Below are 19,318 nucleotides of genomic sequence, written 5' to 3'. Positions count from 1 at the left end.
AAATATATCAACAATATCCTAATTCAAAATGATATGGATCATGTTTATGGCCTAAAAGACCACAGAATATTAGTTGGATTAAAAGTTTCCATAAAATTGGTGAAGAAAATGAAATAAAGCGTTTTGTTGAAACTATTCAAGACATGAAATTCCTAAAGCACTATGGTTGGATTAAACACAACAATAAAAAGGAAACATATATAAAGGATCCCCTTGATCATCATGGCATCTCACTCCTCTTTAAGGTGAGGTCAAACGCAATAGACTTGGAAGGGAATAAAACAGGATGGGAAAATTATAAAGGTGCCGTATGTAAGCTTTGTAATGATGGAAAGGAGGATGTTTATCACTTTTTATTTCTTTGCAAATCAACTAACCATTTGAGAAGTAAATTCTATTCAGCACTGACCAATACAATAGTGGAAAGTGGTGGAGAACCAACTATTGTACATAGATTTTTCTCAGGAGGAATTAATTTCAAATTTAGTGATGCTTTATGGGCAATCAATAAGGATTTGGGAAATACTACATCAAACGAAATCCGAAACTTTCTCACCCATTCAGAAACGAGAAACTGAATAATTTACATGTATGAATTAATGCTTCTTATAGTTTGTTTTTCTTTTCTTTTCTTTATTTGTTGTTGTTGACTTGTATGTTACATTTTACGCCGTTTCAAAGGCTAATAAAAATATTATTATCGGACTAGGACATTCAAACTCGCAGTTATCGTTCAAAAGATAATGATGGTGCGAAATATGTCTGTTTTTTTTAAGAAAATGCTTTGTCACAGGATAATGGTCTTTTGAAATATATAAGCTAAATTACTGTCACGTCACAAAACCCTTCTCGCTACCTTAAATATAATTACTCAATTTGGGATTGTTGATGGAAAGTACAACTAATGTGGTCGGTTTATTAAATATGCTGAACTACAATAGTGTCGGTGATTTTGAAACGATTTTATGCCAGGTATAAATCTCATTGTAGCTAATGCACTATGGTTCATGCGTGCGTTGTATATGTGCATTTTTTTCCCTAATTATTTAAGCATGTAGTTATATTGAACTATTTGGTGCTTATCAGTCCAAATTATTCCTATCTTACACGAATTGTGTTTTGAGTTAATAACGACTGCAGGGACTAGAGCCGCTGTTTAAAATATTTGATAATAATGTTGTTAATGCGTAATTTCAATTTAATATTTATACCTATAAAATCCCCCCAAAATTAAGTCACATTGGAAGGGTCCTCGATTTACGTTTTCTAAACGTTTGTTGTACCACCTCTAGAAAATATGATATTTTACATAATACATTTCTCTGATAGGATGTTGACATTTTAGACAATTCAAGGTCAGTAATGTTAGTATAAATGAAAAAAATGTGTTTATCAAAAAATTAATTGATGCTAATAAATTATATATTTATGAGTAGAATATGAGGTTATTACAAGGATACTGCAACGTATTACAACTCAGACAATACGCCGTCACACCGACTTCCGCTGCGCGTCGGTCGATACTTCCGCTGTACTGTCTTCGTGCATATTTCGTATCTTCGTAATAACCTTATTATTTATACATCTTTTCCTCTCAGGAAGACATCAAGGGAATCCAAAACGTTTAGAACAGATTTAGCGAACTTCTTTGTGTGGGGTCCGGTCAAACTCTGGGGCCGCCATGATTGGAGGACGCTTACTCGCATAATCCTTCCATATTTGGAATTACGATGGAAATACCCGGAGCAATATCGCAAAATGACGGCACGCTGTAACTTATGGCGTTACGTTGACAGATGTATAATAATTATTATTATTTCCAGTAAGTCAGAGTTTTTTAATAAGGCACTCATAATAATAATACGATTTAGGCCAGACTTTTTTTATTTCTTGTTTCTCGAGTTTTTATAAGGCAATTTTTTTGAGGAGGGCGGAAAAAAAATAAAATTAATTCTTTTTCTTTCATTAGATTTGTGTGATTCTCGAAGAATTGTAAATGAGATCATTGATCGGAGAGAAGAAATGAAATCAAATTTTATTCCATGTATAACCTTGTTTCTCATCTGCACGACACTTCGGTACATTGATAATCCCACGAAAGTGCAACTTGGGTTTGTTATGCGGCGGGCGGAAAAAAATCAAGATAAAAATAAGTTTTTTTAGCAATTGTTTGCACTTACAAGTCGGCGGGCGCGAGAAATTACGCTGAAATAAAATTGTATTCATTCGGCGGGTTCGCGAAACAAGGGATAATAAAAGTCTGGCCTTACAAACATACACTAGATTATTAGAAGTTTTGTCTGCAGATACATTAATCTATCGAGGAGATCAGATAGGCAATTGCGTACTTCAGGTTATCTTATTATGGCTTATATTGGTGACATTATCCGCATTATGTATATTGAATATATCCATTTGTCAAAGACATCGATTTAACTACATTGGCTCGTCTGTAGGTCGACATGTCAGCAATAATACTACCCAGTCTATACTGTTCAGAATGCATTATGACAATCCAAATACCTAATATTTAAAGCGCCCTAGTTATATAGTGTAAAGGAAAATAGTATATTACGTATGTGGTGGCAAGTTAGTCGGTCGGTTAGTGGTAACAACGAGTTCCGTGTGTTGTCACTGTAAGATTGGATAGATGAGAAACGGTGAAATTGTCAAGTGCGATTTAAAACTGAAACTATTGGTATAAAGCGAGAACATTCAGATTGCTCAGTTTTCAAATAATTTGTTCAGTGATCAAACAAGCTATGTTTTTTGAATTTCCATTTGTGTGCTAAGACCAATCAGAATACAACATGGCTTTATGTTTGTCAGAGTGATATTGAGAGCAGCACCCACAAAACTCACTGCTAGAATGGGGTAGACAAAACAATAGTACTGGAAATGAAATACACATACACCAAAATATCAAGTTAAAGCTCCTGGATTTAATACCTATCAAAATAATTACAAGAAATAAAGCACAGACAAAATACAATGAATAAAGTCACTAAAATAGGGGATTGCCTAACTTGGTGGATAATAAGCATCTTTTGTTATTCAAATCGAAGCTCACCTGGTCGATTCCAATTGTCCTTCAAAAGTTGCAAACATCCCTTTGTTATGTAAATCACAAGCACACCTGGTAGATTCTAACTGTACTTGAACACAAGTATGACCTGTCAATCACCTTTATCACACAGCAATGTACACCGTTTCTTCACATGATTCCATGCACACTTCTATTTGCAGGGTTTGAGGTAATATGACGAAAACATAGAATAAAGGATGATGACAATGTCCCTGTTACTGCATGATACATGCAATAAACCTCGGTTTATGCGTCACAGGTTGCAATAGAGGACAATAAACAATGAAGAAGATTCCTTTTTTATCTTCATGTGTAAGGGTGTTATCTGAAACCTAATCTTTGTACAAGCTGTAGTACAAATGAATTACCAATACAATTGGATGCAGACAATCAACCCCACCGCACGTACATTGCTTATGAAATTGATTGTGACAACATTTGATTTATCCATCCTATAATTTAAAATTCTTACAACTTATTAATTATATTAAACCTACAATTTCGTTGTTCTTGAGAACAACTAGTCCAAACAAACATTATCCTGCAAGACTTCAGCGTCACTTGACATAATACTGTGTCCAGTCCTTACGAAACATCTAGTAGCATTGTTTGTTTTAATAATGTGAGGGTTTTGTTATCTTTCGTATTTGTTCATGTTTTGCGTTCTTATGTACGCGTATTTACTGGCTAGAAAGACCCTACGCTTGCACCCGATTAGAAAATAATGACATTGTTCTCTACTGGTATTATTCAATATGGATGTGTATGTGTCCCAGTTAATAAATCTTTTGTGACAACATTGCAAATTGCAAGTTGATTTGATGTAATAATTGTGTATGTTTATTGTCCATTATTTTGTGTTCTTAGAAATGTAATTTCACTTCAGGCTATGACTAATACTCTGGATTACACTATTTGTTTATATAAAGGTTATTCTAAATCTGTATACATCATCATAATGATGATTATAGACACCAACAAGGAACAGTTCCTTCTAGATATTTTCTGGTTCCTAACCATTCATTTGGTATGTCAATGTCTTTCAATAATGGCGAATTCAGATTCTCCTTTGCTGTTTTAGATGCATATTCCCATGCTTCCAGATCACTTCCCATGAATGTGTTGGTTGTCGGATTTCCTGGATCCAGCATGATCGGCCTGAAAGCATATCACAAAAGTTTTCCATTTTGCATTTCATTATTTTAAAAAAAAATGTACCAGACTGCATGAATATACTATTCCTATGTGAAAAGGTTGATTGTGAAACTAATAAAGTCAGTATGTGTGACTGATATTATATACATTACATTGTCATGCTTTTCTTGGCACGTCTTGCAATGTCTTCCGTGTAATGATAGTACCAGGCAACATCCAAATCCTTATAGTAAACCACTTGATGCAATACAGCTTTGAATGCCTGAGCCATGTCAATGTCTTCAGGTTTGCCAGCTGTTTCCCATACATAGACAGTCAGAAGCTCAAGTTGTTGGCAAGTTGGTTTTCGCAGCTTTTTAGGAATCACCTTATCTGCAACAACTTTCTTCCAATACTTCACCAGTCTGATTAGATCCTTTACATGTTCTGGTACCATATCGCGGATAAAATCTCGTTGAAACTGGCAGAGAGAAATGTTGTAAATTTCGGCGTCCTCGTTCTTTATCCCGATTATTTTTTCATAGAATTCAAATCTTTCCTCTAAAACATAAAGTTGTATGAAAACATGTAAAAGTGTGTGTGTGATATGTGCCGATATCTTTATCTGAAAGTATGTTTTCTAGTTGTGGGTTTACAAAAAATATTCCAGGTAGCTATACAGTGTGTGAGAGATGATTCTTAAACAAGAATTTTTAAACAAATTAGCAGTGTACTAATTCGTACTTCATCATCAAAATCGGTAGTTATACAGACATAAAACAATATATATTTGCAAGATAAAATTGTAAAATACTTATTTGAAGTGGTGCAATACTATTCAATATTTCGTCATAAAAATAGCATAGCGTTATGTCTAATTTGCATAACAATAATATGCCAATTATCTTTGTTGATATTATTATAACACAGCGTAAATAGAGAATGACTTTCTTGGATTTGAACTCACAATATCATGTTGATTCAATGAAACAATGATCTATTTTCTGATAAATACTAATGTCATTGTCAACGTTATACAGATGTAAATACTGATTTGATGGTGGTGCAATGTCCCCTAAAAAATAGCATAGTGTCATGTCTAATTTGCATAACAATAAAATAAAATAATATCAATGTTTTTATAGAGCTGTGATATTATAATGATGACTTTCTCATAACACCAATGGGGAAATGCTTTCTTGGATTTGAATTGTATCATACTGATTCAATGAAACACAGTAATGCTCTATTTTCTGAAGCGATGATTGCACCTATGGTATATGAGTGTATATATTGTTCAATGCTTGTGTAGTGTGTTGGCTTACCATCAGTTGGGGAATCGCCAAGTGAATCGAAGATTGGCAAAAGATCTACTCCCATTGTCTCTCCCGTGTCCGCCACTATAACATTGAATTTGATAGCCAACTTAGATGTGTGTGGATTCTCAATAATTTCCTTCCATTCTGGGTCATCTAATAAACGTTTGAGTATGTCTTTCTTTATGTCGCCTACACGTGCTTTGTGGTCATCTAAATCAACTATGTCATTCAGAATCAGAATACAGTCTAAATCGGCTAGGCCCTTAATTTGAGTTCCTTTACCAAACGATCCAGTCTGAAAATATAAATTATAAAATGACTGCTACGATAATGTAACTAGGAAATATCACGTCGATTTACTATATCAAATGTTCAATATAATCTGTTTTGTTCTGAATCTAGCATTCTGATTGGCTGAAGCAAGGTCTTATTTCTGGCACAAAGAGCTGAAATCCCACCTGAAACTGAACAAACTTGCTTAAATATCTAGCTCGTATAACTGTGAAAGTTCACAGTTAATGTGCGTGCATGTTCAACTGATCAAAATAGGGAAACCGGGTACAAGTAGTTATTATAATATACTATGGAATGATTTTGATGTTTTTTTGTGCAAATTGAGGCATATTGTAATAACACAATGGTTAGCTACATCTTAACATACTGTATCATGTAATGGGGTGGTAGAGGCAAATTTTAACAAAAGAAATTAACAAAATTGGGGCAACCAGAATTGTTTATTGTTTCGGGCATTTTTGGATGACATTATTTTCAAACATTTTCAAACAAATTCACAACCGCCATACCAAACGTCTATAGCATATATGAAATAGCATATCCAAAAGACCTCCATATCAATCTAAATCTTAAAAGAACTAGTACACTACAGTGTATAGTCGTCCATATCAATCTAAATCTTAAAAAACTAGTACACTACAGTGTATAGTCATCCATATCAATCTAAATCTTAAAAAACTAGTACACTACAGTGTATAGTCATCCATATCAATCTAAATCTTAAAAAACTAGTACACTACAGTGTATAGTCGTCCATATCAATCTAAATCTTAAAAAACTAGTACACTACAGTGTATAGTCGTCCATATCAATCTAAATCTTAAAAGAACTAGTACACTACAGTGTACAGTTAAACGACAAACAATCCTCAAAAACATACAGCAAAAAGTTTAACAGGAGGGGGAAAAGACTATCACCAAACCAAAGTATTCTGGGTTATTTACCCTGGGAAAACTCAGTTTTGTCCACCATATCTCAAAGAAGGTATCCCAAAATAATTTTACTACTGACATTCATAGAAAAGATGAAGCAGATTTTCGTCAGGCCCCTTACAGAACGTAAGGCTCCTGATTCAATTTTTGGTGGGGTCATTTTACAAAGAACAGAGTTGGTTACCAGGATATTGTGGCTGATTTTCCATTGAAATTCCCTGAGCTTTGACTCTATTGTGAGTCTAAATAGTGCTAAGTAAATACTTTCCCATTCAGTAATATTGGAGTTCAATGTTTTAACATGATAAATTTCAGATCTCGGCGAAATAAAATATTGCTTTATGACTTCTGGAGTTACTAACTTAGTTTTACATTGTTTCAAATGAATTTGAACGCCCACAAATCTGATACCCAACATATCATTCTCAGGGCTAGCAAATTTGTTTTATCTACTTCCCTTTCCCATTCCCGTGGTAGTGCGGCCACAATTCCAAACCAATCCAAAAATCTCTTGCGAGGTATTCCCCTTTTTTCCACTTCACCCCATTGAAGAAGTTGGCCCTTATTATCAAAAATATTTCCAACATAGCGGAAACCAGCCTCCCTGAAATCTCCCTGATATATTCTTTGTAATAGTTGTATTGTATCTAACACGCTTATATCTGCCATATCTGATATATCATTTAAATGGGAAATTAATTGTGAAACTAAAGACTTTGGTGCCCTCATACTGTAGAAATACAAATGAAGAAATAAAAGGTCAGCAAGGAAACCTATTGGAATATCGATACTTTGTTGAACTATATCTGCAGAGAATTGTGGCATACTGATATGTAGATATGTTTCACGTCAGACTTGTTCTTAACAAAGTTGATAGATCATATCCGACTACTATGTATTTGTAGTTGCCACGAGGCGTCTGCATTGTATTTATTGTATTTATCATAGTATAAACAGATAAAAATCACAATCAGAGGAAGGTTTTAAAAGTTAGACGCATTCAACACTACACAAATGATTATATGAAAGTGATATTGTTACGTGCCCCAGATATCACCCATGGAGTTCATTGGATGAATATCCGGGTAATGAATGAAAAGATGTTGTAGGCTAATTAATGATTGACACAATAAACTGTGTTACGTCATGGCCAATATACAAAATCCACATCTTTTCAGGTTATTGGCAAACAGGAAAGGGAATCTAGTGATACTGTTTGCGAAGGTTGAGTTCGACGTCATGAACTCCACTCGCTAGATAAGTGAAATTCACTGAGGAGACCTACTCCATGATACACTGCTACTTTTGATACATATCGGAGAATTTCAAGTATCAATCACTGCTACACTCACACTAGCAAGTCATGGGCTTTCAGTTGTTATACTGTGCTGTTGATTTATATAATTTGATGTTTTCTTGGCTAGTCTAGTTATGTCATATTTTACAAATATATACGTGAGGATTAGTGAATGATGTTATCCTTCTTGTCGCATGATTGTTACCAACATTGTCATGGTGAGTGCAGTGCATAATTCCGTAACTTCCATGTCTTACCAACCACATATCAACGTTGATGCGTGGTGATGGCCGCGTTTAGTGCCGAACTGTTCGGGGTCGGTGATGCTTCTAGAGACGAGAACCATACCAAACATGAATCTTAATATATCTAATAAACTATACTTGAAGAAAAATGTGTTTATGCTTAACTTCATTGATGCATTTGTGGCTTGTTTCAAAATTTTCTGCATAATCTTTTGTGAATATTTCTTGTGATCATATTTCCCCCCTCTAATATTGATTTCTCTTCATTCACAACTATATTATATTATATTATATTATATTATATTATATTATATTATATTATATTATATTATATTATATTATATTATATTATATTATATTATATTATATTATATTATATTATATTATATTTGTATTTTTAGTGATACATTGAAAAATATAATCTATATACAACATATTCACATGATAATTAGTGCGTTAGCAATATTACTCTTCAGCCTGTATGTAAAAACAATATACCTAGAATGCATATAAATATATGTAAACATATATGGTCAAATGCCGTGAAATCAGTATCACATGCCTATATAATGTAGGTATTACCTTAATAATTCTGTTGACACTATATCCATCTAAGTGTTGTAGAAAGTATGCTAATTTGTCAATGAGTTGCTTGGCAATGCGGTTATACTTTCCTGTTGGCCGAAGATCCGTTTTTATAAAATCTTCCAAATCTGATGTTTTTCCATGAAAGAAATCTGGCAACAACAACAACATATTTAGTCATCAACAAATAATAATGTCTTGTATATAGATATAAATTAGTATACAGTATCTTTATTATTATTACTTAAATAATAATAGTTAAATTATTCGGCTAATGTATCCATATGTTTCAAATTATATTAACACTGATCAGAAGATCGTGCGCAAATTATTGCAATGTATGATTGTACTTTTTCTAGTAACATAAGACAAGCTACGTCAGACTATTATGAATATGGCGCATACAAATCAGTTTAAAATAGAATGACGTTTTCACCAACTGTTACAGCAGCCCTCGTGAAAAGCCGCGTGTGCCTTATATTGCCTTGATTATTTCACACATAAATACATGATATTATACCACGTGTGATAAACACATTCTCCTCATACGTATAGAACACATTCTCCTCACACCAACATGTACTTTGCTGTAAAAAAGACGATGGTGATATCTGTGCCTCTAAAATGAGCACATATAAAGATATAAAGATAAAATGCAATAGAAAAACCCCACATCGGACACCAACCAGTCATTAGAACGCACGTAATTGACTAAATTCCTTAAAGAACCTGGCTGTTGTTTACAACGTATAGTACCTTACCTTGTATTAAAGTCATTTTCCCAGCAATGGTCTACTAAATATTCCAATAGTTATGATCATTTGCGTAGGCGTAGGCGTGGGTTTTATTCTGCATATTGCTAAATAAATTATATTTAGAAATGCTGGTGTATTGGCTGGTATTTTGGTAAAATGCCCACTGAAAATGTTAATATATGACATCTTGTTCCTATTTAGTACAACATGGCAGTATATACGTTGTGAAAAGTTAGATGACTCGCCAACTGTTGCTAGAAAAAGATTGTCCCTGTAAGGAATCCATCACTTGAATACACTTTTTATTTTCTAATCTATAACGGATATTCTTAGTTTGTATACGTTATTATAATGCTGATTATAAAAGCCAACAAGGAACAGTTCTTTCTAGATATTTTGACATTGTTCTCTACTGGTATTATTCAATATAGATGTGTATGTGTCCCAGTTAATGAATCTTTTGTGACAACATTGCAAATTGCAAGTTGATTTGATGAAATAATTGTGTATGTTTATTGTCCATTATTTTGTGTTCTTAGAAATGTAATTTCACTTCAGGCTATGACTAATACTCTGGATTACACTATTTGTTTATATAAAGGTTATTCTAAATCTGTATACATCATCATAATGATGAGTATAGACACCAACAAGGAATAGTTCCTTCTAGATATTTTCTGGTTCCTAACCATTCATTTGGTATGTCAATGTCTTTCAATAATTGCGAATTCAGATTCTCCTTTGCTGTTTTAGATGCATATTCCCATGCTTCCTGTAGATCACTTCCCACGAATGTGTTGGTTGTTCCTGTATTCAGCCTGAATCAATATCACAACTTTGATTTGCGTAAAATGCTCTGTAAGTTCAAGTCGTATTTCAGCCATAGACCTAAGACAGAGGAATAGGGAACCGATGCATCTACGTTGATGTAATGTGGGTTATAAACTGTCGTGTTAATAAATACATATGACTTATTGGGCATTATGTGACGTACATTGCAAAAATTGACACAAGTATTTTTGAGCAAAAAGATACATAGTGTGCTGTTTCGACAACATTCACAGACTTCTCTAGAACTACACGGTAAATCTTGGAAGCACTTTCATGTTGTTTTCATTAAAACACAATTTTAACTGGAAGCACACTGTTGTAATTAAAAACATGTGTATTATAAAATAAAACACCTGTATTTTCTTTAAAAATATTTTTTTTAAATGTTTCGGGGAGTTATTAAAACATTTTTTGATGAAAATTAAGAACATTGTAAACACACAAGAATACACTTTTTCAAAATAAGTGTTTTACGGGTACATAAATGTGTCACTGAAGTCAAAATATCATGCAGATTCAATGGAGCATTTATTTCCATTCTGGGTCATCAAATAAACGTTTGAGTATGTCTTTCTTTATGTCACTTTAAATCAACAGTCTAAATTGCCTGGTCCCTTGATTTGACTTATTTTACCAAATGATCTAGTATATGTCGGCAATACAGATTATTGCTATTAAAGCAGACTGCTACTCGTGCGTTTTTTACATGTATGTATAATTTACTGTTATCATTAAAAACCCACTATTTTTAATACTTCTAGACATGAATGTAAAAATACGTTGTAAGACACTATATATCGTGATTTTATTCTATGACTGACCAAACATTTGAGGTATCAATATATATTCTTGCTATAAAAAACAATTATATAGTAAAATTCCGCCCTAAAGAAAATCAATAGACGGGATGGTTGAAGAGACAGTTGGTGTGAAAATGTGGCAAATCAAACATAAAATGACAATTTGACGGTCCATGTTGTGAATTGAACTGAATCACGAGGCCGTGATAGAAATTACGTCACAGGTCAAGTAACATCACAAGTAACTGCCTGCTTTACATTACAAGTAACTGCCTGCTTTATATCACAAGTAGCTGCCTGGTTTAAAATACAAGTAACTGCCTGCTTTACATTACAAATAACTGCCTGCTTTACATTACAAGTAACTGCCTGCTTTAAAATACAAGTAACTGCCTGCTTTACATCACAAGTAACTGCCTGCTTTACATTACAAGTAACTGCCTGCTTTAAAATACAAGTAACTGCCTGCTTTACATCACAAGTAACTACCTGCTTTACATTACAAGTAACTGCCTGTTTTACATTACAAGTAACTGGCTGCTTTACATTACAAATGACTGCCTGCTTTACATCACAAGTAGCTGCCTGCTTTAAAATACAAGTAACTGCCTGCTTTACATTACAAGTAACTGCCTGCTTCACATTACAAGTAACTGCCTGCTTTACATCACATGTAACTGCCTGCTTTACATCACAGGTAACTGCCTGCTTTACATCACAAGTAACTGTCTGCTTTAAATTACAAGTAACTACCTGCTTTACATCACAAGTAACTACCTGCTTTACATCACAAGTAACTACCTGCTTTACATCACAAGTAACTGCCTGCTTTACATCACAAGTAACTACCTGCTTTACATCACAAGTAGCTACCTGCTTTAAATCACAAGTAACTGCCTGCTTTACACCACAAGTAACCGTCTGCTTTAAATTACAAGTAACTACCTGCTTTACATCACAAGTAACTGTCTGCTTTACATCACAAGTAACTACCTGCTTTACATCACAGGTAACTGCCTGCTTTACATCACAAGTAACTACCTGCTTTACATTACAAGTAACTGTCTGCTTTACATCACAAGTAACTACCTGCTTTACATCACAGGTAACTGCCTGCTTTACATCACAAGTAACTACCTGCTTTACATTACAAGTAACTGCCTGCTTTACATCACAAGTAACTACCTGCTTTACATCACAAGTAACTACCTGTTTTACATCACAAGTAACTGCCTGCTTTACATCACAAGTAACTGCCTGCTTTACAGCACAAGTAACTGTCTGCTTTAAATTACAAGTAACTACCTGCTTTACATCACAAGTAACTGTCTGCTTTACATCACAAGTAACTACCTGCATTACATCACAGGTAACTGCCTGCTTTACATCACAAGTAACTACCTGCTTTACATTACAAGTAACTACCTGCTTTACATCACAAGTAATTACCTGCTTTACATCACAAGTAACTACCTGCTTTACATCACAAGTAACTGTCTGCTTTAAATTACAAGTAACTGCCTGCTTTACACTACAAGTAACTGTCTGCTTTAAATTACAAGTAACTGCCTGCTTTACATCACAAGTAACTGCCTGCTTTACGTCACAAGTAACTACCTGCTTTACATCACAAGTAACTACCTGATTTACATTACAAGTAACTACCTGCTTTACATCACAAGTAACTGTCTGCTTTACATCACAAGTAACTACCTGCTTTACATCACAAGTAACTGCCTGCTTTACATTACAAGTAACTACCTGCTTTACATCACAAGTAACTGCCTGCTTTACATCACAAGTAACTGCCTGCTTTACATTACAAGTAACTGCCTGCTTTACATTACAAGTAACTACCTGCTTTACATCACAAGTAACTACCTGCTTTACATCACAAGTAACTGCCTGCTTTACATTACAAGTAACTACCTGCTTTACATTACAAGTAACTACCTGCTTGCTGAGGTGCTCACCAGGATGGCCACACCCATTCAGTGAACGAGATGTTAAGATGGACACGAACACTGCGTAATACGTAGCATGCAACGTATAACAAACGGGCGCAGCCAATCGTAAACTTAGAACATAGGAGCGCGTGAAATTATTATTTCACGCGCGAGTTGAGGGGGTATCGCCGTTGTTCAGAATTACTATTTTCAGTCTGTTACAGGAAAACAATTGCCTTATCATTGAACAACATTTCTGAACATGAGCTGTCTCGCTGCTTGTTTTCAAGCCTGTATGGTATATAGATTTTGTCCATTTACTTTGTTATATACTAGTATACACATTTTATCGCAAGCGGTATTTGGCTGGTCTGGCTGTTCTCATCAAGTACTGCGCTTCTGATTGCAGACTGAATGGACAGTTTGGGAAATACATTTGTATGATGCGTCAGGTGTTATTTTTGTACACCTCAGTTCTATTGCCTATTTTGATTGTATTGTATTCTATGCTTGATTGATACAAGCTCTGCTGTGTGTACCTGTTACAGAAACGTGTTTGGTTCCGTCAGGGACTGTTCAATAAGGTTTGTGAGTTGTTACATATTAAGCTAGCATCGGAATGGACAGTATAAGTATATGTGCATTATGTATGTGTATTGGTTGTTAGGTTTACATAACAATTGTAGTATGTTATTACTGTTTTACTACTAGTGTCATTGTAACAGTGTGTTGATTCCTTTTAGGTGATATATTTTTGTTTACTTGTTGTCACGAATACAAATAAATTTAAATCTATTTGATCTGCGCTCAATCATATGTATTATAGAGTGCACATTCATGAGAAATCAGAAGTAAATAATATTTTCTTATTCCCGCCCTGATTTACTTGGAACCAAAACTCTCCTAAATACCGGTAACAAATTGGCGCCTTAACTTTTGGGGATGTAAAATACTCTAATACACGGCCAAACATTGGAAAGACCTAAGTTGTCTGTTATCAAACTCTCTAGACCAGATTTGGTTTACTATTATATAATATAGATACAGCCATGCCTTCCTACGTTTAACAGTATAAGCTGGTAAATCAGCCATTTTGTCAGCGATTCTGTGCTTCAATATATTGTGCTTCATATTTTCGAGACAATGTACACCGATCATTACAATTATTTTATACTAAACATAATAAATAGTCAACCACAGAAACAATGCAGGGTTGTCGATATGTATTGCAATTATTCCATAATAATAATAGTACTCTCAACAATAAAAGAAAATTGTTAAATAATTCGCAGGTTCCTTGGTGACCAGTGGGTGCGCCCTCAGCCGGCGCCCTGAGGATATAATCAGTATAGGTAATCGCGCGGTTTATATTTAGTTATGATTGCCACAATTGTTGTTGGTATCTTGTAATTCTTGTTGATCAATATTACATATTTTAGATTTCCCCCAGGCCAATATAATTAATAATACACGTGTTTGTCCTGGACATGTTGTTTTGTATCTCTTCAGTGTTACGATATTTCCCGTCTGAGTTTTATTACTAAATTATGATGAATTATATTATTTCATGTCACAATTTCTGCTTTTATGTTGAATATATAGATGTCGTTAGGTATATTATTCGTTTTAAAAATATTTGCTAACATCTTTGAACCGATCTCTCACGGTGAAACACATAGGTTTTCAGACTGTCTATAAAACAATACACAATTAAAGTATTAAATCAAATTAATAATAATTTTAATAAGCGTAAATTTCGTTTTAATTCAAATAAATCGATTGCCATGACATTGTATAAAATTAGCATAGTGTGCAAGTGCAAGTTAAAATATATCTATTCAAATTTTCGTGCTATAAATAAGTATGCAAATGCGAAAAAGGTTACAATCCACGAACAAACAAACTCACTTGGGCGTTAAATATTCTGTAAACAGTAATCCACAGAAGGACGCATGGTCGTTTTACAACTGCTTGAGAACATAGTCAATGCTGACATCATCATAGACCTAGCAAGACTTTATAGAACTCATCGAATGAATGTGGGGGCGTTGAGCTGTCAACATCATCTAAAGTGGGTTTCTGATTATTTTCAAAAATTGACTCTAAATCCTGTCTTATGAAGGTATAGTGACAATACATGTTAAGTTAAATGGGTTTTAATCCAGTGTAGATCCACTTTTGAAGGTTTTTTAATCCAGTGTAGATCCACTTTTGAAGGTTTTTTAATCCAGTGTAGATCCACTTTTGAAGGTTTTTTAATCCAGTGTAGATCCACTTTTGAAGGTTTTTTAATCCAGTGTAGATCCACTTTTGAAGGTTTTTTAATCCAGTGTAGATCCACTTTTGAAGGTTTTTTTTGCTTTTTCCTGCTGTACACTAAATGCGCGAACAATTCACAATATATTCATATCTATTGTTCTGTGACTGAGACTTAAGCACCGCGTTATATAACTACACCATTGTTATTCATCACCTAACACTACTGCCACCATGGCTAATATATGTGTTGATGGCACCAAGACCAAAACAGCCAGACTTGTGGAAGATGACTATTCTCTGCATAAAATGTGTGAAACTGCACGATTTTTACACCATCAATGTCCATCACTGACAATGCAGCAGACATAAACTCCGTGATGTCGAAATTATCTAAGATCAGCCAAACATTGAAGAAGTCAAATCATTTCATATTACAGTCACTAAATCCATAAACTTTATGAATGCACAGTTTGGGTCTACCTCGAAATATGTAGCATGCCTGAAAACGAACATGAGAACCTGGAAAAGATTGCACTGACGAAAGTCGACCGGAAACGAACACTGAAAGAGCATCTATGATAACTGTCGCAGGTTAAAGATTATAACTACGGTTTACCTCGGATTCAGTGAATGAAACAAAATATTCATAAATGAGAACTTGTCACTCGAATGTCGTAACCGTTTTCAAAGGTAAACTACGAAAGTAAAAGAAAGGGGTGCAAATTTCTGTACATAACGGTCGGATGTATACAAAGTTCGTTGTTCACGAACAACAATGCTAACAAGTCTTGTGAAAGCTTTGTATGATGACTTGTGATACACCAAAAAGAAAATTCGGAATGGTTACATTTAAGATAAATTATCGGATTTCCTCAACGTTTACACTATGGTATTATTATACGCCGTTCTTCGTGAAACGCAGATAAATAAATATTTACAATTGGTTCCTTCTCTCATAAGTTCAAGTGTCAAAAATCAATAATTATGTGACACTTTCGAGACATAATGTCGCATACGACTTGTTTACCACTTCCGTGTGACTGAGAATGTTCTAGAACCGTACTGTGTCTGGGTGGAATTTTTAGAAACTGGTTGAATAGGTAATGGAACATTCTAGAAATTTGTAGTTAGTTCCAGACTCATTATGTATGCTGATGTAATGGTCTATTTATAGACAATGTGGGTATATATAGGGGAGTTGTTCAGCACTGAGATCAGATCGGAGATCTCGTTGAATTGTGTTGGAGTTTAAGTATCTAGTTATTGGAGGTTTGGAGTTTTACCGAGTTATTGTACTTGATGTTTGCAGAGTATAATAATACCAGTACCAGTTGAAACCTCATCTGTTGACTCCGTGTTCGTATGTTATCATCGCCGCCAGGGAAGTCTTTATGTTACTGTTGCCATTTTGGTATTTGAACCATCACACCTGTACTATACCAATTACGGTAATATTACGTTGCGTGTGACACATAACAAATGTGACAATTGTTTACCCCTATTTGTAGGTCAAATGCCTATGCATCATGTTCGGAATTCTGCATTAGTTTAATTAAAAAAAAAAGAAAAAAAGCTTGACCAACATTTCACACCAGCAGCGTATGGGAGGCAACATTCTAGAGGTTTTGCCTTTTACAACATTGTCGATAACACATCGATGTTTGGAGTACTAGTTAAACATTTTAACCATTTCCAATTTACATTTACTTAACCATCGCAATATAAGTCAGTATTTTGCAAACAAATAGCAATACTGATAGTTCAAACGTAGCAGTTTGTAATGGTAATCTGGCATTAATATTGCCACTTTGTTAGCTATATTTCAATACTGCTGTTTGGGATGCTTTTTCCTTCTCAGTAAAGAATCACGCCCTCTACGCAATTAGTTTGAAAACATACAGGCTTTTGTTTTACTTGTATGCCACTTGGAAAGAGTTCCTTTTGTGCCCCCACCTCTAATCCTAACTTCAACCCTCACTTTAGCCGTCCAATTCAATTGTATATGTCCCGCTGTATAGGAGGTCATCTACATCTACATTGAAATTAGGAAGCGCTGGAGGGTAGGGTTAAGATTAGCGTTAAGGTTAGGGGTTGTACTACAAAAGGAACTCTTTCCTGTCACCTTATTTTAGTGGCACATTCGTAAATCCATTTGGGTGTACTTAGTATATTATTAATAATTGCCAAGCACTTGCATGTGTATAAACGTTAACGACAGCCGACCACATGCGCGGATTTAGGGGCAGCCCCCCCCCCCCCCCGTTCGGTTGACAAAAAAACTTGACAATTCGACTGACAAACTCACAGGCCACATCACGAGGATATGCAATACCCCCCCCCCTACCCCCTACAATACATGCATTTCCGGGTGCGTTTACAATCGATTGTGATGTCAACTCTATTTTAAAAGGAACTACTAGTACATGTAGTTATTTAGCAAGCTTGATATGCTTCCGGGTTATTCCACACTTTAAACTATTTGTTGACGTTCGTGCTGATATTGAATCTAAAGACTCGGATTGAACTCTGATACTAACCCTTCAACTTCCCACCTCAACTCACAAAGTATATTTAGATAGCTGAACTCTACACAGTTGCGGTCATTGCGGCTACGTACGGACGGTACCCACGGCTGAATTTATCTAAGCTATAGTTAACTGCAGCTACACTTGAGGTCATCTGTTTTGTGGTGAATATGTTTTCAGATGATCAGGAACTGTGCCGTGATTTGGTACTGAAAGCTGTGAAAGAACACCTCGGTCATATTAGTAATACATCGCAGCTAAAACCTACGCCCACCGGCAAATTTAACCAGTCATATTATGTGGGCAACTCTCATGTCGTACGTATTGCACCACCAGACGATTCTGTATTCGTGTTTTACGAAAAAGACATGATGAAGCAAGAACCGTGTCTGCACGAATTATTGCTCGACAAAACCACGCTGCCAGTAGCGAAAATCCTTGTATACGACAACAGTAGGAGGTATTTCAATCGAGATTTTGTTTTGATGCAGCGCCTACCGGGTGAGCCACTCACTAATGCTCGATCCGTCGATCTAAACAAGATCCTGTTTCAAGTTGGCGCTTATTTAGCCGAAGTGCATGATATTACTGCTGAGAAATACGGCTATCTTGGTGAACACTGTCCCATGGAACCACAATCTAGCTGGGTGGAAGCCTTTGAAATAATGTGGACAAAACTTATTGATGGCGTCCAGTCTTTGGGTTACTATAACGACGCTGAGCGGAAGATGCTGACCGATCTATTTCTGGAACATCGGAGTAAATTCGATCGCCCAATAAAGTCAAGTCTGTTACACATGGACCTGTGGCATGAAAATATTTTGGTGAACGCAGACAGCAATGTTACTGGTATACTCGACTGGGACAGGGCGATGTGGGGAGATCCGGAAATAGAGTTCGCCGTGTTGGATTACGTTAGCATGTCGGAACCAGCGTTCTGGGAGGGTTATGGAAGAAAACGTGACGAGAGCCCGGATGCCAAAATCCGCAGGATTTTCTATCTACTTTACGAGTTACAGAAATACATTATCATACGAGCAGGACGAAATGGACGAAAGATTCTTGCTAACCAATTCAAAGAACAGACGATGCAGATAGTCTATCAACATTTCAGAAAACGTGTTATTTGTGATTGAAACTATAAATATCATTGGTGTAAAACAAAATGAAATACTAGAAGAATGCTTCACATCGCAGTGTACAGCACTAATTCGATTTCAGTTTGTTAGTTTGAAAATGCATTTACTGTTATCATGCATATTTATTTTCTGTAATAAGTAATGGCCATGAGATAATCTTCTAACTACACTA

At 35.1% G+C, this 19,318-nt stretch overlaps 2 protein-coding genes across 2 annotated transcripts; one reads left to right on the top strand and one right to left on the bottom strand.

Moving 5' to 3' along the window:
• Window positions 1-2,922: 2,922 nt before the first annotated feature.
• LOC144343199 (2'-5'-oligoadenylate synthase 1-like) lies at window positions 2,923-9,702 on the bottom strand. Its single transcript, XM_085501615.1, has 5 exons — window positions 9,653-9,702; window positions 8,889-9,043; window positions 5,545-5,833; window positions 4,393-4,780; window positions 2,923-4,243 (listed from the first exon to the last, which is right to left on the bottom strand). Exons 1-5 carry the CDS (start codon window positions 9,666-9,668, stop codon window positions 4,051-4,053), a joined length of 1,041 nt encoding a protein of 346 aa, XP_085357741.1. The 5' UTR covers window positions 9,669-9,702; the 3' UTR covers window positions 2,923-4,050.
• An 8,475-nt stretch (window positions 9,703-18,177) lies between these two features.
• LOC144343200 (uncharacterized) lies at window positions 18,178-19,143 on the top strand. Its single transcript, XM_078005915.1, has one exon. The coding sequence runs from the start codon at window positions 18,178-18,180 to the stop codon at window positions 19,141-19,143; it is 966 nt and encodes a 321-aa protein (XP_077862041.1).
• Window positions 19,144-19,318: the final 175 nt, after the last annotated feature.

The sequence above is a fragment of the Saccoglossus kowalevskii genome, chromosome 7 (assembly GCF_978046115.1).
Source record: "Saccoglossus kowalevskii chromosome 7, keSacKowa6.1, whole genome shotgun sequence".
Lineage (NCBI taxonomy): Eukaryota > Metazoa > Hemichordata > Enteropneusta > Harrimaniidae > Saccoglossus > Saccoglossus kowalevskii.
The sequence above is the reverse complement of the archived record's forward strand: the minus strand, read 5'-3'. Positions and strand labels throughout refer to the sequence as shown.

Coding starts and splice junctions, on each gene's coding strand:
- LOC144343199 (XM_085501615.1), bottom strand. Junction 4,781..5,544: donor TGGCGATTCCCCAACTGATG/GTAAGCCAACAC, acceptor TTTATGTTTTAG/AGGAAAGATTTGAATTCTAT. Junction 4,244..4,392: donor GCCAAGAAAAGCATGACAAT/GTAATGTATATA, acceptor ATATGCTTTCAG/GCCGATCATGCTGGATCCAG.
- LOC144343200 (XM_078005915.1), top strand. CDS start 18,178: ATGTTTTCAGATGATCAGGAACTGTGCCGTGATTTGGTACTGAAAGCT.